Source organism: Bos mutus, chromosome 9 (assembly GCF_027580195.1).
Source record: "Bos mutus isolate GX-2022 chromosome 9, NWIPB_WYAK_1.1, whole genome shotgun sequence".
Classification (NCBI taxonomy): Eukaryota; Metazoa; Chordata; class Mammalia; order Artiodactyla; family Bovidae; genus Bos; species Bos mutus.
In genome coordinates, this window is record NC_091625.1 from 81519724 (window position 1) to 81542706 (window position 22983).

Sequence of the window (22983 nt, forward strand, 5' to 3'; positions counted from 1 at the left end):
CAAAGGCAGGGTCGCACTGGACACTCAGTTTGCCACAGGCACTAGCTTTTCCTTCCCTGCTGTGCTTAGGTTTGACCCTAGAGGGCTGCTGACCCACTCATAGCTTACATTGTTAAATGCTTGATTTTTATGTAATTTCTTGGCCTGATACAACCTGTGTGGGAAGTGAGAGGAATGTCAGTAGCAGTATAGGGAAGTAACTGAGATGAACCCTGAAATTGTAACCGTGCGGAAAGAGAAACGTTTTAAAACAAAAGCGCATCATTACACAATTCAGGGATTTTAGTAATGATAATCTGAGTCACCAATAAATTGTATTCAGTTCCCTCTCTTTAAGGAAACAGTGAAATATATCAGTGCAGTTTAGAAGAGCATCACTGACTTGATTGACATGAGTTTGAGTAACTCTGGTAGTTGGGATGGACAGTAAGGAGTACATTTAAACCATTTAGGGAATATTGTTAGAAGTAGTAGCCTCTTGGTTGACTTTCTGTTGTAGTTTTCCTAATGTTTGCACCTTGGCAACCAGAAAACCTTTTAGATCAGTGGGACCAGCTCATTTGGGGCTGAGCTGGGTCAAGAAAGGTGGGCAGGAAGGCACTGAAGGCCACTTCCTTGTGTACACCTTCTAGAGAATCTCTGGCTTCCACGTCCTGCCTCTCTCCTGACCAGTTTGTAGACTTGAGCCTTCAAGTGAACTTAGACCTTCATCTCATTTAGGATCCATGGCTTCACGTTGGTAGGTCTTGGGAAGGAATGACTATCTCTGAACATCTTCAAAGGCCACTTTCTATATAATTGCAGTGCACTTTGCTCGTCCTACTGTGAATGAAATGATAGCTTTTTCAGGGCTTCAGGAGAGCAGTACTGGGCCCGGGACTTGTCTACGACTAGCACAGACCAACAAGCAGGTCCCTAACATTCCGGTGTGTGATGCTGTCCTTTAACCACCCCTTACCTTCTGTGGTGGTGCTTCCCAAGCCTTCCTTGCATCCATCACCATTTCTTGTCTTGTCCTTCAAAAATTATTCATTCTCTGTTCTATTTATGTAAAAAAAAGTTATTTATATTTTATTCTATCTGTATCTATCTTCAAAAATTATTAATTCTACACTTGCAGAGTAGCATATGTTGGCTGCTAACTTAAGCAGATAAATAAAGCTCAACTCCATACTAGTCAACTCGTGTACTTTCCTTGTGTCACATAAGGTGGTAACCTGATTGTAATGCATACATCTTAAAGGAATTAGCCTTTTAAACAAATACTTATGGTTTTGTGGGGTTTTATCTAATTGATAAATCTACAGGACATTATAAAAATGTTGGAAAATAGAGAAGAGCACAAGGAAGTAATTAAAGTGATTTATATTTCCACAATTTGAAGAAAACTACATTTTGATGAAAGCTGAGCACCAAAGAATTGATGCTTTTGAATTGTGGTGTTGGAGAAGACTCTTGAGAGTCTCTTGGACTGCAAGGAGGTCCAACCAGTCCATTCTGAAGGAGATCAGCCCTGGGATTTCTTTGGAAGGAATGATGCTAAAGCTGAAACTCCAGTACTTTGGCCACCTCATGCGAAGAGTTGACTCATTGGAAAAGACTGATGCTGGGAGGGATTGGGGGCAGGAGGAAAAGGGGACGACAGAGGATGAGATGGCTGGATGGCATCACTGACTCGATGGACGTGAGTTTGAGTGAATTCCAGGAGTTAGTGATGAACAGGGAGGCCTGGCGTGCTGCAATTCATGGGGTCGCAAAGAGTCGGACACAACTGAGCGACTGAACTGAACTGAACATTTTGATGTGTATTATTCAAGCCTTTATTTCAAGACGTTTGCATGACAGCACTGCTCATTCTCTTCCCTTTACAGATTTTTTTCTATCTAAAATGATATTTATGCTTTTCATCCCATTAGATAGCCTTCTAAACTCTGTGATTATGTAGCCATCACTATCTCATTTTTGCACCTTTAAATTATTTTTGAATTCCTGTGAAAACTGTGGTGATGAAAATATTTACAATGATTAGCTTCATATAACTCTGAATATATGCTTAGAATAAATGTACCTAAAACAAGAACACATTTTAAAAGTTTTTAATACATATTATTCAACTGCCCTTCATCCTGCCCTGTGGCATGAAGGATCTTAGTTCTCCAACCAAAGATTGAACCCAAGCCCCCTGCACTGGGAGTTCAAATCTCAACCACTGGACTGCCAAAGAGGTCCCTAAATTATTATTTTTTTAAAATTCTTGCCAGCTTGATGACCAAAATAAATTTCAATGGTTTAACTTGCATTTCCTTGTTTTGATAGTAAAGTCCCTCATGCCTCACTTTTTTACACCTGCTGGAAATAATTGAAGGTAGTGATTAAGCAGGGCCACTCTAGAGCTGGACTAGTCACTTACTTGTGACCTTGGGTATGTTCCTTCATCTCCCTAAACTCACCAACTCTGATAATGACAATACCTACTTCATGAAGTCTGTATGAAGATTAAAGACAGTATCACGTGAGAAGTGCTTAGAACATGCTTACTGGCATTACAATAAGTACCTGATACCTACTAACTATCTCCATGTTCTCTGGCACTTATATTTCTTCTTATATGAATTGCCTTCTCATTGTCTTTGCTAGGGCAAGTGGTTTTTCTATTGGTTTTTTTTTTTTTTTTGGAGGGGCAAGAGTTTTTAATATAGTAAGTATGTTAACTCATTATCTACTATATATTGCAATCCCCTCACCCCCACCAACTTGTGCTTTGTCTTTAAATTTTATTCAAAATGAGGAAATATTTAGGTATCAGGTAATTCAGGCCAGGGAAGGCATAGTTTTGGTCCAGCCTGGTTCTTTTTTCTGCCTCTCAACTGTGCTTCTTGGAGTCACTTTCCCCTCAGTGAGAAGGTCTGGTATTGATCTTTGTCATCAGAAAGCAGAAATGGCATTTTAAGCAGGTAACTTGTTGTATTAAAAATCACCACTATGGAATAAAACTTTGCTTAATTTATGTAACTAATGGTCATGGCAGATGGGAATCCATGGTTAATATTTCACCATTTTCCATTTATCACTGAATCCAAGTTGTCAGCATTCCATTAGTGGTGTTGTGAAATTAATTACTTCAAATTGAGGGAAGCTTTTGAGATCAAGATCCCTGATAGATTGAGTAGCCATTAAATGCTACTACTTTTCTCCTGTTTCCTGCAAATTATATAATAGAAATCTTTCTATTTGTATAGAAAGATCTTGTATAAAAGAGCAAAATGTTCATTATTTTGGCATATATACAGTATTAATAATGAAAGTTTTTCACTTCACTGGAAAAAATATGGACACACAGAACATTATTTTGCCTTGCTAAACAGGGAATTGATCAGAACCACCCTTATAAAAGCATGGAAATTCTGCTTGAGCTGCCAACTTATTTCAAAAAGCTATTAAAAACGGGCAAATATTGCTGCTGTGTGATGGGTATATGGGAGTGTGTTATATTATTGCTAGTAGGCTTGTGTACGATTGAAATTTTCCATGTAAAACTTTTTTAAAAAAGCAGTTTTGTTAACAACATTTACCACTAGCGATATTGGGAAAAATTGAACGTCTTTTACTTCTGATTCTTCCTTTGGCTTTTGCCATGTGATTCCCACATAGATAAATATCTTCTTTCTGCTCACTCCTCCTACTTATTAAAATCACATCAGTCAGTCAGTGAAAGTCGCTCAGTCATGTCCGACTCTTTGCGACCCATGGACTATACACTCCATGGAACTCTCCAGGCCAGAATACTGGAGTGGGTAGCCTTTCCCTTCTCCAGAGGATCTTCTCAACCTAGGGATGGAACCCAGGTCTCCCGCATTGCAGGCGGATTTTTTACCAGCTGAGCCACACTTAACTATTTACTGATCTCTTTTACTCAATATCGTTCATTAGCTTGTATTTGGGGATTTTGCCCCAAAATATTTTTAAGCACTGAGTCTCAAACAAATACTCAAAGTATGTATTGGTAATATTGGGCATGCTGCTGCTGCTGCTGCTGCTGCTGCTGCTGCTGCTAAGTCGCTTCAGTCGTGTCCAACTCTGACCCCCGAGACGGCAGCCCACCAGGCTCCCCCGTCCCTGGGATTCTCCAGGCAAGAACACTGGAGTGGGTTGCCATTTCCTTCTCCAATGCATGAAAGTGAAAAGTAAAAGTCAAGTCGCTCAGTCGTGTCCAACTCTTAGCGACCCCATGGACTGCAACCTACCAGGCTCCTTCGTCCATGGGATTTTCCAGGCAAGAGTACTGGAGTGGGGTGCCATTGCCTTCTCCGGATATTGGGCATGAGAGCAAGGAAATTTCAACTTCCAAATTTTATACTTCCTTATTAGATTTTGATCTTTGTTCATTTTGTTGTTTTACTTTAAGCAGGTTCAACTTTTATGTCTTTAAGATAAAAAATTAAACCATGATTTATATCATTAAAAAATTGTTATGATATACAAGACTGAAGATGCTCACCAGTGCTGAAATAGACACAGAATAGACAACACTTAGAGTTGGTCTCAAAGCTTATAAATTGACTATCCTTATTTAACAATCTTTTTTTTTTTTTTTGCTTCTTATTGGCCTTTATTTTTCTGCAAGTAGACTGAGGCTATCTGATTGCTTGAACTTTGATAAGTAAAGCAACATTTTCAGGTGATGGATACTACATATGCTATAAGTTTAAATCAAGAGATAACAACAATAAATAGTGGTAAATAAAAACTGTTAGATGTCTCAACAGTAAATAGTAAAATACAGAAATTATTTAAATAAGAAAATAAATAAAATGCAGAAAAAGATCCAAAAAATATTCTGAAACTCAAGGCAGAAATTCGTCATTAATGTGTCAATGTTTTTTTTTTTTATAAGTATGTATTTTACTTATTTAACAATCTTTATCTTTGCTAAGGGGATCTCAGGTGGCACTAGTGGTAAAGAACCTACCTGCCAATGCAGGAAACATAAGAAATGTGCGATCAATCCATGGGTCGGGAAGATCACCTGGAGAAGGGCATAGAAACCCACTCCAGTATGCTTGCCTGGAGAATCCTATGGACAGAGGAGGCTGGTGGACCACAGTCCATAGGGTCGCAGATTCCCACAGGATTCAAGTGAATTAGCATGCACGCACACATACATATAGAAAGGGCTTCCCTAGTGGCTCAGTGGTAAAGATTCCACCTGCCAATGCAGGAGATGCCGGTTCATATCTTCCTGTGTGGGGAGGATGCACTGGAGGAGGAAATGGCAACCCACTCCAGTATTCTTGCCTGGGAAATCCCATGGACAGAGAAGCCTGGCAGGCAGTGACTTAGGGGCTAAAACAATGAAGAATGAAGAGGCTGGGCCAAAGCGGGAAAGACCCTCTTTGTGGATGTGTCTGGTGGTGAAAGTAAAGTCCCTTGCTGTAAAGAACAATGTTGCATAAGAACTGCAGATACCTACAAGCTATAAAACACAAAGGTGACTCCCAGTCACATCAGTCCTTCACTCATGTTTTGAACCATTTAGCTCCTGTAGTGCATTTGTTACCTACACCCAGGAGTAAAGAATTGAGAGTGATGAGCAGTGAGCGGAACATCTATTTTAATCTTTAATTCTCTCAATGCAAATACTTTGACTCTCGCTAGAGGAATTTAACCTCCATGTTTCTATTTGCAGGCAAAATGAAGGACCGACTAGGAGAACTCGTGGAGTTAACCAAGCAGTTTGACCAGCAGTTCCCAGACGACGACGACGATTTTGACTCGCCTCACGAGGACATCGTGTTCGAGACCGACCACATCCTGGAATCCTTGTACCGAGACATCCAAGACCTTCAGGAGGAAAACCAGCACCTGATTGCCGACGTGAGGCGGCTGGGAAAGCAGAACACCCGCTTCCTCACGTCCATGCGGCGCCTCAGCAGCATCAAGCGGGACACCAACTCCATCGGCAAGGACATCAAGGCCCGGGGCGAGAGCATTAACCGCAAGCTGGGCGCCATGAAGGCGCTGAGCGAGCAGGCGGAAGTCCAGCACGGCGCGCACTCTGCCGTGGCGCGCATCGCGCGTGCGCAGTACAGCGCGCTCGCCTGCATCTTCCAGGCCGCCATGCACGAGTACAACTGCGCCGAGATGAAGCAACGCGAGAATTGCAAGATCCGCATCCAGCGCCAGCTGGAGATCATGGGCAAGGACGTGTCGGGCGACGAGATCGAGGACATGTTCGAACAGGGCAAGTGGGACGTGTTCTCCGAGAACCTGCTGGCCGACGTGAAGGGCGCACGGGCGGCTCTCAACGAGATCGAGAGCCGCCACCGGGAACTGCTGCAGCTGGAGGGCCGCATCCGCGACCTGCACGACCTCTTTCTGCAGATGGCCCTGCTCGTGGAGCAGCAGGCGGACACCCTGGACGTCATCGAGTTCAACGTGCAGAAGACCGTCGAATACACCGGGCAGGCCAAGGTGCAGGTGCGCAAGGCTGTGCAGTACAAGAAGAAGAACCCCTGCCGGACAATCTGCTGTTTCTGCTGCCCCTGCCTCAACTAGCAAGTGGCCCCGGGCCGCCACACCTCCATCCCCGAGCGGGATGGACGAGGAAGCACTCTGGGGGTAGATTTTGAGGCCATCTGTCCTCGGGTGAGTTGCGCTAATCACTATGGACCTGAGCCCTTAGAGAAAGGAAAAAAAGGAAAAACACGAGGTGCAAGAATTCCAGCCCAGCTCGTACTTGGAACAAGGGTGGATCCCACCCGCTGATTCTTCAGTCACGACAGATGCCACCTGAAGTTTTCTGAGGTCGTTTAAAGGGCACATAACACCCTTGCCTCTTAAAGGAAGCCACATAAGGAACTGCCGTTGTGACTTAACTCTACGGTAGATGTCCAAGGCATGTTTGTACATGAACCTCTAGCCGGAAGTCAATTCTGGATCGGCTCACAGTATGAACTTGTCATCAAAATTCCAGTTCGTTTACCTTATCCTGAAAGTACCTCGGTTCTATTCCTTTTCGAGTGAAACTGACCTTGGGAAAAACTGCACATCTTCCATTTCTGAGTCTTCCTCTGGTTTATGCTGTGCTATCCCCATCTGAATGTATATCTTCTGCTCATGTCCTCTACTTACTAAAATCACATTTAACACTTATTTCCTTACGTCTTTACTTTCAGTATCTTCCATCAGAATACATTATGGGATATTTTTTCCCCAAAAGTTTTTTGAGCACTCAATATTGAACAAGCACTCAAATTGAAGTATGTACATCACATTATATATATTTTTCATAAAAATAATTTAAAATTTATCTTTTTACTTGATAATTATGAAATACACTTATATGTAAATGTAAAGTGCCAATATTTACTAATGTATGTACATAATGACCAGTTGGTTTAGCTTTACCTTTGTAAATATATAAATATCAAGAAAAACATTTTTACTGTGTTGATGTTGGTTTGCTTGTTTTGAGTTTATCTTGCTCCTGTCTGCATCTCCGTAGTTCAGTTTGGATCAAAACCACCTGTTTATTTTGAGTTGGTTGGTTATGGTGGTAAAGAACAGATATAAAATGCTGAAAATGCATACAGAGTTAGAAATATTAAAAAAAAAAAGGTCAGAAATAATTACTTTTGTTTTACTGTGACCCATTCCTTTCATGCATTGAAATGTAATTTAAAATAGGGATTCCCTGATGGCTCAGAGGTTAAAGCGTCTGCCTACAATGCGGGAAACCTGGGTTCTATCCCTGGGTCAAGAAGATGCCCTGGAGAAGGAAATGGCAACCCACTCCAGTATTCTTGCCTGGAGAATGCCATGGACGGGGTCGCAAAGAGTTGGACACAACTGAGTGAATAGTCTTGTTTTTCAAGTTAAATAAACATTACATTATAAGCATGCTTTTTATGTATTTGTGTCCTGACCATTTAAATCTTTATCTAACTTTTCAATTATTGTTCTAAAAATTCTTCTACCACCTTGTTTGAGGCTGCAGCTGGTGAATGGACCTCTGAATGGGGGTGAGGGGGATGAAAAAGAATTCACACAGGGATGTGTTGCTTTCTCTCCTGAGTTATTAGTAATAGTTTAGCAAAATCATCATGTTTCGGAGATTTGGTTTCGTTTGCAAACTTTGTAATATCCTTACCTACACTCACCATGTTTCCTGTCTTTTTTATGAATCAACTCTGAACTCTTTCTACTCATTGTTTAATAGATAAGAGGGTTTATTCAGTGGTCATTATTCTCAGGTGCTTCAGACAGTGAAATTTTAAAAGGAGTAGAAAGAATAGCTGAACTCTTTGGAACTCACTAACTAATCTGCTTATGACCATGAAATCTAGCCCTGCTCCTAATTTTAATTTCATGGTTAATATGAGAATTGTGGAAACCAAGTCCCACTGGATTCTTCTTAGACTTCTCCCAATTCTTTCTCAGCTAATTCCAGGGATGATATGTTTCACCTTTCACCTAATTCCCTTTCTCTAAAAAAAAAAAAGTTCACACAGCTCCATTACTAAGTCTTCCATGGTAGTGAAGAGATAACTGGGAATACAGGACATGGGCTATTACTAGTTTCCATAAAAGAGAATACTTCCTGAGTTTACCCCATAATGCATTTTCTTTGTTTGGAACCATTCATGAAAGTCAAGGAGTTTGCTGGTTCTGGGTATTTTTAAATTTTTCACATTGTAAAGTTAGGTAAAAATTTCACTTTAATATACTCAGAGATTTGTGAACTGTTGCTTATTGAAAAGGCAAGCATTTCTCTTCCTGCTCTTCAGTAACTATCCAACTGTGGCATAGCAGAAAAGAACACAGATTCAGGACACACTCTCTGGGTTTAAATCATGACTTTGCCACACACCAGCCATATGACTTGTGCCTGTTTCCTCATCTGTAAAAAGGATATGATAGAACCCACCTCCTAAAGTTGTTGGAAGAAGTAAATGACTAAATATGTAAAGGTACTTAGGATAGTGCCTGGCACATGCTAAGTACTATATTCATTATTGTTATTGCATAACTTTCTTATAGACTGATAGAGCTGCTATTAATTAATAGCTATTAACTTCTGAGGAAAAATACATGCTTATAAGGGCTTCCCTGGTGGCTCAGACAGTAAAGAATCTGCCTGCAATGCAGGAGACCTGAGTTCAATCCCTGGGTTGGGAAGATCCCCTGGATAAAGGAGTGGCTACCCACTCCAATATTCTTGCCTGGAGAATTCCATGTACAGAGGAGCCTGGTGGACTACAAAACCATGGGGTCATGATGAGCTGGACACAACTGAGCAAATAACACTTAAACTTCCATTCTTCTGTTAATAATCTTTAATAAAATAGAAGAAACCAAGACCTTATCTTTTTTGAATATTAGGGTTTAAATTTTTTTTTTTTTACAATGAAAGAGCTGTTTTCACAGTGGCATTTCATGCTTCTTATATTCAAGTATGTTACGAAGATGAAATAAGATGTTCCACTCCAAAAAAGTTAAGCAGGAAGCAGCCGTTCTGCTCCATGTGACAAGTGCTTTCCCCTGATCCTTCCAAGCTATGAGTCAGAAAGTCCCAGAAGTTCAGCTGTGGAGGCCAGATCACAATAGACCAAAGACTCTTCCCATATCCCACCCTATTTCTTCAAAGCCCTTCCTGGCTCTGACTGCCCTGCCTTGGGGTGGGTGAAATGCTGGCTTTTTCCTTAAGAAAGGGGGCTCCAGTGCCATGAATGGGTGCTGAGAGTGGGGTTTACCTCATCGTGTGATGCTCACTTGGTAAACTCTGAAAGTTGCCTGTGGGTAAGAAGCAGACTTTGAGGCAAACCTGGTCACTACGTCACTTAGGTACAAAATGAAAGAACCAATCACAAGGAACAATAGATCCTTCAGGGGCTGAAGGTAAAATATTTTAAAGCTATTTTTAAAAACCTTTTTCCTTTAAAAGGTTTGGCTGCACCAGGCCTTAGTTGCAGCACACAGGATCTAGTTCCCTGACCAGGGATTGAACCCAGGCCCCCTGCATTTGGAGTACAAAGTCTTAGCCACTGGACCACAAGGGAAGTCCCTTAAAGCTTTTTTTTTTTTTAACTTTTATATTTTACTTTTTTTAAATTAGAGGCTAATTACAATATTATGATGGTTTTTGTCATACATCAACATGAATCAGTCATGGGTATACATATGTGCCCTCCCTCTTGAACTTCCCTTCCATTGTCCTTCCCATTCCATCCCTCTAGGTTGTCACAGCACTGGGTTTGGGTTCCCTGCAGCATATACTGGACTTCCACTGGCTATCAGTTTTACATATGGCAATGCATAGGTTTCAATGCTATTCTCTCATACCATCCCACCTTCTTCCCCCCACCGTGCCCTACCCCCGCCAGCTTAAAGCTATTTTAACATATGAAGAGATTCCGAACTAGCCAAAAGCCACAGACTTTAGGTGGTGACAACTCCAGAAATGTAAATAATAGGAAAGACGGTCACCTTGGATGCATCAGTATCCAGGATAAAAAGAGTTAGAATTTTAAAAAAGCTGATCAATAACATTAAAATGTTTGAACTGTGACATCACAAGAGTTAGTGTATAGTCTTTCAAGATAACAACTTGGAAAGAGAATAGGGTTCTTCTTGTGTCGATGCTTTATATATTCTTGAAAACAGTTCCAATGCTTTGTAGTTAAATGTCACATGCCAAGATTTTTCAGGCTCTACAGTATAAACTTGCTATCTTGACAGGCAACTACCGAATATTGTACACAGCTTAAAAATAATAGGGTGCCAGTAGTCTTGGTTTCTCTGTATAAATTTTGCCATTCTACTTTCTATTAATACTATCAGAACTCTGTCTTCAAAATATGAAAGGTAAATATTAATCGATAAAATGAGAACCTAATGCATAGCAGAGGAAACTCAGTGATCTGTGGTGACCTAAATGGAAAGGAAATCCAAAAAGGGGGATATATGTATATGTATGACTGATCCACTTTGCTGTACGGCAGAAACTAACACAGCAGTGTTGCTGTAAGCAGCTCTACTCCAGTTTAAAAAAATACGGAAGGTATCTCAAACTGCAGCATGCAAGTCTCTCATTTGTAATCAAGGTGATGGTTTGAAACATGCAGTCCATTCTAAAGGAGATCAGCCCTGGGTGTTCTTTGGAGGAATGATGCTAAAGCTGAAACTCCAGTACTTTGGCCATCTCATGCGAAGAGCTGACTCATTGGAAAAGACTCTGATGCTGGGAGGGATTGGGGGCAGGAGGAGAAGGGGATGACAGATGAGATGGCTGGATGGCATCACCGACTCAATGGACGTAAGTTTGAGTGAACTCTGGGAGTTGGTGATGGACAGGGAGGCCTGGCGTGCTGCGATTCATGGGGTCGCAAAGAGCCCGACACGACTGAGCGACTGAACTGAACTGAACTGAACAGTTGACTTACTTTTGATAGCAGAATTAAAAATCATTGGAATTAATAAAATAAGACTATTAGAAATGGAAAATAAATAAGATCTAGAATGTAACTACACCATCATGTAAAAATTAAGCATCTTTATTAGCAACATGTGTTATGAAGAATGAACAAGATATCTTTATACACATAACAATGTGCTGTGTGTAGTCGCTCAGTCGTGTCTGACTCTTTGGGACCGCCTGGGCTGTAGCCCACCAGGCTCCTCTGTTCATGGGATTCTCCAGGCAAGAATACTGGAGTGGGTTTCCATACCCTCCTCCAGGGGATCTTCCCAACCCAGGGATCAAACCCAGGTCTCCCACATTGCAGGTGGATTCTTTACCGTCTGAGTCATCAGGAAAGGCCCATAACAACATCTGTTGGCATAACACCTTTTTTTTTGGCTGCGCACCTGGGAGGTTTGATCCCCAATCAGGGATCAAACACAGGCCCTAGCAGTGAAAGCTCAGAATCCTAACCACTAGGCCACCAGGAAACTCCCCTATAAAATTCTTTGATTTCATTATTTTCATGACAATTCTGTGAAGTAATATTACCTTCCCTTTTTTTTTTAAAGTGGAAACTAAGAAGCAGTCCTATGCTGGGTGCTGGGCCCAGAGTAGGGGCAGTGTCCTGGGAGCAGGGGTAGGTCTTGGTGAGAGGAAGACAGACAGGACTGGAGAAAAAGCTACTTGGGGAGAAGCAGATCATCCAAGAGAATGGTCAGTCCAAAAGACTTCATGGAGAGAGAATGAAAGTCTGTCTCAGGGACTGAAGTCGGCAGAATTGGGGTCAAATTGGGACCAGGAAGACTCTGTACCTTATTAAAGGTACAGACTAAGGTGGGCTGCAAAGAAAGCTATAAAACTGTTTTAAATTTCAGTTTTAAGAAGGGATTTTTTTTTCTTTTTTATTCTTTCAGCCAAACAAAGATTATTTTCAAAATTGTGCACAAGGGCTTCCCTGGTGGTCCAGGGATTAAAAATCCACCTGCCAATGCAGGGGACGTGGGTTCACTCCCCGTCCAGGAAGATTCCACGTGCCGCGGAGCCACTAAGTTCACTTGCCACAGCTACTGAGCCCAGGTGCTGCAACTCCTGAAGCCTGCGCCCTAGGGCCGAGCTCCCCCGAAAGAGAAGCCGCTCAATGAGAAGCCCACGCACCACAATTAGAGAGTAGTTCCTGCTCGCTGCAACTAGAGAAACGCCCGCACAGCAGCAAAGACCCAGCACAGCCAAAAGTCAATGAAATAAATAAATTTTTTTAAAATTGTGGACAAAATATGTTGGCTCAGGTTTCAGCTATCCATATTCCTCTCTCATATGGCATCTAGTGGGGTCATTTACACAAGATACTAGTGTAAAAATCTGGTCATAAAAGGCTGTATTTCAGGGCAGTGGCTTTGGGCATCAGTCCTAAACTGTCCGCAGTCACTGAGGTCTTTTTGTGAGGCTGCCCTGAGATGCGTCAGTCCATTTTCCTAAGTATGCCAGGCTATATCCACATCCCAATACAGATTCCTTAGAGATCCATAATACTTGTCCAGTACAAAAATGTTCAGCTGCAGGCGGATTGAGCAGAGAAATAACTGGCAAGGCCATTCCTTCTCCTGCAGTAGTTGAAGATCAAGGAGAGATCGGAGGACCCCAAACTGCCCATCCTTTGAGCTGTGAGCTTTTCTGGGCTATGAGGCCTCACTCTCCACCTTTGGAAACCATCCTGGCAGAACTACTGTTAACGTTCTCCCAGCTGCCAGCAGCTGGTGCTCCAACACTTTCAAAAGACGGTTTGGGACCAAATCAAGGAAAGAATCTCCAGCGGGTAGAGGATATAGGAGGAATGTCACCCCTAGATAAAAAGAAATGATTTAGCCTGCACGTGACAAAACAGGAATTTCTCTTGCAGCGAGACATGTTTAACTAGTTCATTCTTTCGCCCTGCCCTGTGGTTTACCCTGGTCTAAAGCACCCTTAAAAGGGAACAGATGAGGTTACAGAGCCTCTCTTTCGCGATTTTCATCGCACTTGATAATCCGGTTCATGGAAGAAACCTGTCAAACAAGAAATGTTACTGGGTGGCAAGATGTTAAAACAGGCACCAGCGCAGGAGAAAGTAACACCGTCTGGGATATGAAACAAAGTACCTATTCTTTCAATGCTGGGACTCCTCAGTAGGAGAGCTTCTTGGGTTTGGCACCCTGCCTTGGGTCTTATCAATACATGAATAATTTTGCAACAAGTGTTCATTTCCAAAAAGAAACCACAGCTTTATTAGCAAAAGTTGCATCCCTTCTCACTGATAAGAATTTCAGTGTTATATTAAATATGACTGGCAGAGCATACCGGGGAATATAAAAACGATGACGAGAAATCCTTTCCTTCTTGATAAGAGACAAGAGGCTTAAAATCAATATGTTTGGAAGGAATGGTGTGAATGAATTTGATATTTAAAATAGGAAGAAGGAAGGACGACCTGTTCCTAAAATCAGAAAGCAAGAGAACCCTGGATACCCTAAAGGGAGGAGGATCAGGGGACATGATGAAGTGGAAAGAAGTTGAAAGGGGAAGATGAAAATACAAACGTAGAGTTTTCAGTGAATTAACCTGATTGATTTTCATCTGTGTGCTAAGAAATAGAAATTGTGAGCAAATGACTTACTTGGCTGATGTGTCAACAGGGACAATGGTTTCAACTAGATGTTGGCAGGTTGTCTTCTTTTTTTCTCCTCTGTGTATGCCCTGTGAGTATAATTTGGTTACATTATGTACTATAACATTCTAGAGTATAATTTTGTTTGGACCTAACCTAAATTCAGTGTAGTAAGTGGGTTGAAAATTTTGGAAATTTTTCTTAACACCTAAAGGCTTCTATAAATTTCTGATAACTCAGAGTCTTTATACTCACTTGCATATTAATTTATTTTCCTTTCACATTTTTTATAAAACAAAAATGAAAAAACTGTGCCTCAAAGTTTGATAAAATATGATTGTCACTACTCTCTTCATCCTACTATTACATTTTTCTTTAACAATAAATAAAACTGGGAGAGGCTGATGCCATTAATTCCATTTAGTCTATTGTTTCTTCACCTGGCCTGCTTTTTCATTCAGAAGAAAATGTATATGTATGTATATATGTAATAAAATGTATAATATATACATATATATATATTTCCCTTTTCAAAATTTTTGCAACACTTAAAAACAAAATAAATACTACACTTTACACCTTAAACAGTAACTCCTCGGATTAAAGGTGCATCATGTAGCAACTGAACAACTGAATTACCTTCTTAAAAAATATTGCTAAAATAAAACAAAACAAAGGAAATATTTATGCATTCAGATTTATATTACCATTTCCTCTGATTTATTTGACTGGAAAAACAAGCTGTGGTCTGTCAATGTCCACATGCTCTTGTGGGCTTAGTAGACAGTGTTTGCCTTCTCCATAGCTATACTACATAGCTAAATTATCAAATGAGTAAGGCAACTAAGAATAAAGGGGGAGGGAAGTGACTGCTCCCCAGTGCTTGGCAGCATAAAAACACAGAGGTGCCACATATATTTTTCAGAGTAGTGGGTCAAATGAGTTTGCCTACACACTGTCATGTGAAATGGCCAAGGGAGTGTACCCTTGACTCTCTCCTCTCTCTACCTTCTTTGTAGATGACTGCATCCATCCCATGGCTTCACTGCTTTATGGTGATAATTCTCAAACCTTTGTGGAGAGAAGACTGCTCACTGATGCCCCCAGCATCTCTCTTGAGTTTGCCTGACAAGGAGGAAATGTACAGTTTTAAGTGCACTCAAGGTGTCCTGGTGCCATCAGCATGAGTGGCTCATCTCCCTGGGCAGGTGGCCCCCAAGTCAGACTCTTCTAGTTGCAAGACCACTCTTATGCTCACCTTTGGAAAATACTGGTTTTGAGTAGCAAGGGTGAGCTCATAATGACCGCACCGGGTCCTGCCCAAGGATATCCTGGGATCACTAGATATGACACCATGGCATCTCCCTCCCGCCAGCCTGTGGTTCTGCCTGCACCATGGGACACTCAGACGTTTGCCTGAGCCATTCACTCAATAATCTATATCTTAAGCCTGGACTTGTCGCCTGAACTGCAGACTTTTATATCCTACTGTCTACTTGAATTCCCTTCCTGAATGTCCCACAGATTCCTCAAACTCAGCTCTTTCTTCCTCCTCCGATGGACCTCCTTCAGTTAATGGAATCATCACCCTCCCAGATATCCCAGGCAAAACATCAGAATTGCTTTCATTCAATTCTGTCCCCTCTGTCCACAACCAAAAAAAAAAAAAAAAAATTAAAGAATTGCTGTGTATACTTTTTGAAAAAAGATGAATATTTGTGGGTTATTATGTGGTTAATGTGGGCTTCCCTGGTGACTCAGTTGGTAAAAAATCTGCCTACAATGTGGGAGACATTTGATCCCAATGTTTGATCCCTGGGTTGGGAAGATCTCCTGGAAGAGGGCATGGCAAACCACTCCAGTATTCTTGCCTGGAGAATCCCCATGGCCAGAGGAGCCTGGTGGGCTGCATTCCATAGGGTCGCAAAGAGTTGGACATGACTGAGAGACTAACCACACATACATGTGGTTAATTTAATCCAAAATGCACATGAGATACTTGAACTCTAAAAGCACCTACAATTTTCTGTCTGGATTTTTCTAAGTGACCCAACAAGAAAGTTTCACATCTCAGGAATTGTGTTTTGATTTATATTTAAGTTTATATAGGGGCTTCCCTGGCTGCTTAGAAAGTAAAGAATCTGCCTGTAATGCAGGAGACCCCAGGTTCCATCCCTGGGTTGGGGAATCCCCTGGAGAAGGGGATGGCAACCCACTCCAGTATTCTTGCCTGGAGAATTCCATGGACAAAGGAGTCTGGTGGGCTACAGTCTCTGGGGTCACAAAGAGTTAGACAAGACTGACTAATACTTTAAGTTTATACAACCATCAATGTGGTTGTTCATTCAATAACTGTCTATTAAGTGCAGAGCTGATATTACTTAATTCTGGTCTAAACTTGCATATCTATTTCTTTCAAATACATAAGTTGCCTAGCACCAGCTTCTTGCAGATCTGTCATCCCAGCATAACTTTTAATAGCTTCTCCTTTCACTTTCACAAGTGTCTGAGTGTGGATGATAATTGTATGGTCACCCAACATATATCTGATGTGTAATTTGGGTGTCCTTTTGTACATTTTCTAAGTTCACTGCGCCCTTTAATATCTAGCCAATATAGTCTGAGTCCCCATTGTGAGTGGCTGCAGGAAGACTCTACTCTTTGTTAGACTGTCCCTCTCCTTGTTGTAAGACCATGGGGACAGAGGATATGGCCTGTCTCACTGCCACTTCCTGACTCTGTATTTCCTACTTGCTAAAAACAGAAAGTAAAATAAATACCCCTAAAAAAATTAAGTATAATAATGCAAAGAAGAGAGAAAATTAAGAAAAACTAAAATGTTAAAATCCAAATAGAGGTTAAAATAGAAATATCATGACAAGTGAACTATAGCAAGATAAAATAACTAGATGTAACTATAAACTAAAAATTAAAAGCTAAATAAAATAAAATAAAAGCTTAAATATAGATTAAGAAAAAAATCTAAACTAAGACTAAATATAACTTCAATCAGATATAAAAACAATAATACTTTTAAAGGCAATGCAAATAAAGGCAAAGTAAGGAAACAGTGTCAGACTTTATTTTGGGGGGCTCCAAAATCACTGCAGATGGTGATTGCAGCCATGAAATTAAAAGACTCTTACTCCTTGGAAGGAAAGTTATGACCAACCTAGATAGCATATTCAAAAGCAGAGACATTACTTTGCTAACAAAGGTCCGTCTAGTCAAGGCTATGGTTTTTCCAGTAGTCATGTATGGATGTGAGAGTTGGCCTATGAAGAAAGCTGAGCGCCAAAGAATTGATGCTTTTGAACTGTGGTGTTGGAGAAGACTCTTGAGAGTCCCTTGGACTGCAAGGAGATCCAAGCAGTCCATCCTAAAAGAGATCAGTCCTGGGTGTTCATTGGAAGGAATGATGCTAAAGCTGAAACTCCAATATTTTGGCCACCTCACGCAAAGAGTTGACTCATTGGAAAAGACTCTAATGCTGGGAGGGGTTGGGGGCAGGAGGAGAAGGGGATGACAGAGGATGAGATGGCTGGATGGCATCACTGACTCCATGGACATGGGTTTGGGTGAACTCCGGGAGTTGGTGATGGACAGGGAGGCCTGGCGTGCTGCTATTCATGGGGTCCCAAAGAGTCGGACACGACTGAGCGACTGAACTGAACTGAACTGAAAATGTTAAAATCCAAATACAGGTTAAAATAGAAATATCATGACAAGTGAACTATAGCAAGATAAAATAACTAGATTTAACTATAAAATAAAAATTAAAAGCTAAATAAAATAAAATCAAAGCATAACTATAGATTAAGAAAAAAAATCTAAACTAAGACTAAATATAACTTCAATCAGATATAAAAGTAATAATACTTCTAAAGGAAATGCAAATAAAGGTAAAAGTAAGGAAAACAAGATAGAGACATAACACTTCAATAATAAAGAACTAAAATATAAATGGGACACATCCCTGGTGGTCTGGTGGTTAAGACTCTGAGCTCCCAATACAGGGGGTTCAGGTTCGACCCCTGGTCAAAGAACTAGCTCCAGCATGCTACAAGGATCCTGTGTGCCACAACCAAGACCCAGCACAGTCAAATAAATAAGTAAATAGTGGAAAGTGTTTCTCACAGTAAAGTGATCTGAAAACACTGCTCCAAAAAACAAAATTTGTCTTTGATAAAACTGGAAAACAAAAGATGAGGGGGAAGGAAGGAGAGAAGGGAGTAAACAGCCCTGTTGAAAGCAGGCTAAAAGTCCTTTGCAAAATTCCCAGGGGGCTTCTCTGTAGTTGAGTCCTGAATTGCCGGGAGGCAGAGGGCACCAGGCAACACAAACCTCCCTCCCCTGTCCGTCCCTTGTCCCAGCAACCTTGCATCCCTTGGTGATACCTCTGCTGCTGCTGCTGCTAAGTTGCTTCAGTCGTGTCCGACTCTGTGCGACCCCACAGACGGCAGCCCACCAGGCTCCCCCGTCCCTGGGATTCTCCAGGCAAAAACACTGGAGTGGGCTGCCATTTCCTTCTCCAAAGCATGAAAGTGAAAAGTAAAGTGAAGTCGCTCAGTCGTATCCGACTCTTAGCAACCCCATGGACTGCAGCCTACTAGGCTCCTCCGTCCATGGGATTTTCCAGGCAAGAGTACTGGAGTGGGTTGCCATTGCCTTCTCCAGTGATACTTCTAGCCCTTAACTTTCTGAAAGAACCTCATCACTATTTCAGCAGAGTCAGAGCTGGTTGAGCTCACACTTGCTCAGTCACCAACACTGTTCTTTGGAACCCAGAAGAAAAGCACACCGAGGTAGCTGAAAGTGCCTGGGAAGTATTTGGTAATCCCCACTGTAAGCAAACAAAATGCTTCTCTTTCTCACCTTCAGATGAAAAAATATGTCCTGGTGTTAATGCTGTTTAGTGGTAATGTTATCCAGTCTGGTTCTTGGTCTCTTTAATCAATAGAAATTAGTAACAGGCCAGACAAGAAATTCATGCAAAGTTGTATTGGGACTTGGGCTGCAGCTCAAGGGAGTGAAAGCAAATAATAGATTCCCTTGCTTGCTCCCTCGGCAGGGTGAGGTTGTCCCTTAAACGGGGTGAGGGTAGGGCCAGATTTAGGCATTGGGAGAGGGGTGGATTAAGTGGTCTACCCACCCACTTGGTGGTGCTGTGTGCAGGGATCATAGGAAGTAATCTGTGTTAGCTCCTGACACCTGAGAAGTGGCAGTTGGGTTTTTGATCTTATCAAACCAACTGCCTGTATACACAGTTATTTTTAGTCCCTTACAGTTTCTTTGTATCCTGTTACTCGAGGAGAGGTCTGTCCAGGCGCAAGCACTGCAGCAAAGGGTCCCAGGTCCCAGGTGCAAGCCTGTCATAATAATATTCTAAAAATCTATGATATGGTCATATTTCTTCATTATAGAGATAAAGAAGGGGTTTAAAGGAAGCTGGAAGTTGAAGTGTTTAACTGATGTTGAAATAAAAGGGTGTTAGAATGAAGTCAGGAAATGAGAGATTTCAGGGAAGGTGAAAGTGAAGATTCTATCAAAGGCAAGACACAGCTAGAGAGAAGGCAGCTTCGGGGCTCTACACAGTAATTTATATATTTATTTAAATAACAGAAAGATAGCAAGTGCATTCTCAGGGGACAGTCTCAGGGGAAAAAAGATAAATGATAAGACGTCATGCCAGTAATGGGGAATCAGTCAAGGATGGATTCGTGACCTTGGGGGAATACTGCAGAACCCTTCATGAATTCTACATGTACTGTCTGAGCCCTTAGGAACGTTTTGGCAGAAACCCTGTGGTGAAAACAGTGCTACCATATGAATGCATATATGTGGAATCTAGAAGGATGGTACCGATGAACCTATCTACAGGGCAGCAGTGCAGACACAGACATAGAGAGCAAATTATGGACACAGTGGGGGATAGCGAAGTGGGAAGAACTGAAACTCATACATTAGCATATGTAAAATAGATAGCCAGTAGGAATTTGCTGTGAGACACAGGGAGCTCAAACCTGGGCTCCATGACAACCTAGAGGGGTGGGATGGGATGGAAGGTGGGAGGGGATTCAAGGAGGGAACATATGTATACCTATGTCTGATTCATGTTGATGTATGGCAGAAACCAACACAACATTATAAAGCAATTATCCTCCAATTAAAAATAAATTAAAAGAATTTTTAAATTTTAAAAACTTAAAAATATTTTTAAAAATTAAATTAAAAAAAAATTAAATAAATAAATTAAAAAAAACCTGAGCATGCCCCAGTTCTGAGACACAGATTCAGGAAGTCGGGCTGGGGCCTGAGAATCGGCGTTTCCAACAAGTTTCCTGATGATCCTGGTGTTCTGAGACCCACTGGCATGTATTTCAAGACATGCCAATTATCCCATATGGCAGATAGATTGGAGGTAGGTAGTTTCTGGCTAGCAGTGGCTCTTAAAGGTCTTTAAGGGCAAAGTTTCTTTCAAACACACCTTTCTGACATCATTGGGTGTTAGCTCCTCAGCCACAGGCTCATCATCTTGTGGCCACAGGATGTTAACACAGTTCCAAGAATTTCATCTCACACCATGTCATTGAAGGCAGGAAGAACAGGGGAAGGCATAGCACAAGCTTTCACTTCCCAAGACTCCTTTTTTAAAGGAAAAAAATTCTGAAAGAATACCTTTCTCAGAAGCTCAAGCCAACTTTCCTTATCTCCTACTAAGCAGAACTAGATCTCTGGTTCACTCTCCCCCTTATTCCCTGCCCAGGCCAATTATTGGCAAGAGGCCAACAATAATTTACCCCATGGGGAGGGGGAAAATCTTCCTTCCTTGAAATCAAACTGGGAATGACCGTTTGAAAAGCAACAAACAGTGACTATCACAGGAGTCCCCTTCCAGCCAAGCAGCCTGCTCGATGCTCTCCATGTGGTTTTTCACTCAATTCTCACAAGATTTCTCTGAGACAGGTATTATCAGTCCCACTTTACAGATGAGGAAATTGAGACTTGAAGACAGTAAGTATATTGTCTACACAGCTTGGGAAAAATCAGAGTTTGAACTAGATCTATTGACTCCACAGCCTAAATAATGTCTTTATAGTATGACATCCTGCTTCCTCGTGTTTCATCTGTAGAAAAATCACTGCTGTCATAACAACAACCCTTAGACAAAAAGGCTAATTTATATGCTGCTTAATATATAGAAAATGTGTATTCTACATTTTATGAGTTTTGAGACAAACTCTATACCTCAGGAAATTATGTTACTAACAATAACATGTTATCACACATTGCTATCACACACACTAATGTTATCACATACCTTAATTATTATAATAAACAAGGTCAAGCAGAGTGATATGGATGCTTCTAAAGTCTAATTTGGAACTTCCTAAGTTTTGTGCACTCATATTTGCAGGTAAATGTAACTGACACTCATTTCACTTTACAATTCAATGTGTAGTGGGGAGGTAGGGTTTATGCTGAGCCTTGGAGGAGAGTTGGGCAGAAAGAAACAGGAGGAGAGAAACAGAAAATGGCTCAGCATTTCTAAGGGACAAGAGTCCTGATTCAGTATGACTGGAATGACAGGGCTTATGGAAAAGGGTTATGCACTCTACTTTATTCATTTCTATATTGTTTGAACTTCATACAACTTTTTCAATTTGAATCTGTTTTAGTAAAGATGTTTTCATTCTGAAAAGATAGAGAGAAAAGTAAGGGTAGAAGCCCCACAGTAGAGGATTCTGGAGAAAAGTGAAAGCAAATGAGAGGACTTGGGAAGTGTGGGCAACTCCATTTAAGAGTTTGAAAAGAAATGGAAGAGGGAAAGTTCAATTTTAGCAAAAGGGTCAGCTGGATTATTCTTTTAAGATGTATGTATGGACAGATGTAGAGAACAAACATACAGATACCAAGGGGGGAAAGGGGGTGTGGGATGAATGGGAGGTTGGTGCTAACATACACACACTATGGATACTATGTATAGAATAGGAACTAATGCAAGTCTACTGCATAGCACAGGGAACTCTACTCAGTGCTCTGTGGTGACCTAAATGGGAAGGAAATACAACAAAGAGGTGATATATGTGTACATGTAGCTGATTCACTTTGGTGTACAGGAGAAGGCAATGGCACCCCAGTACTCTTGCCTGGAAAATCCCATGGACGGAGGAGCCTAGTGGGCTGCAGTCCATGGGGTTGCTAAGAGTCGGATACGACTGAGCGACTTCACTTTCACTTTTCACTTTCATGCTTTGGAGAAGGAAATGGCAGCCCACTCCAGTGTTTTTGCCTCGAGAATCCCAGGCACGGGGGAGCCTGGTGGGCTGCCATTTGTGGGGTCGCACAGAGTCAGGCACGACCGAAATGACTTAGCAGCAGAAACTAACACAACACTGTACAGCAACCATACTCCAATAAAAAAAATTTTTTTAAGATATACATATAGAAACAAAATATATGCCTGTGAATGCACTGTCAAAGCTAGAGATGGCAACCCATTCCAGCACTCTTGCCAGGAAAATCCCATGGACGAAGAAGCCTGGTAGGCTACAATCCATGGGGTCGCAAAGGGTTGGACACGACTGAGTGACTTCACTTTCATTAAGTATGTCTATTAGTTATCTATAGCTGCATAAAAATAATCACAAAAATATTTATTATCTTACAGTGTTTCTGAGGGTCAGGAAATCAGGGTTTCTCTGGGTGGTTCTGATGCAGGATCTCTCAAGAGGTTGTAGTCGAGATACTGGCCAAGGCTACAGTCATTCAAAGGCTTGATTGGACTGAGGCCTCAGTTCCTTGCGGGCTGCGTTTTACCACATGGGCCTCCAAAAAGCTTCTCAGGAGGTGGCAGCTGGTTTCCTCCAGAGGGAATCAT

General features: G+C 41.5%; 1 protein-coding gene across 3 annotated transcripts in view; it reads left to right on the plus strand.

Annotated features, from left to right (window-relative positions):
- The window catches only part of STX11 (syntaxin 11), a 50171-nt gene extending 42733 nt beyond the window's left edge, over nt 1-7438 (plus strand). For all 3 annotated transcript variants that reach the window (XM_070376812.1, XM_070376813.1, XM_005889081.3), the window contains exon 2: nt 5687-7438. In XM_070376812.1, coding sequence (XP_070232913.1) covers nt 5687-6555 — 869 coding nt within the window. In that variant the 3' untranslated portion in view covers nt 6556-7438. The remainder of the gene's footprint in view (nt 1-5686) is intronic.
- The last annotated feature ends 15545 nt before the right edge of the window (nt 7439-22983 follow it).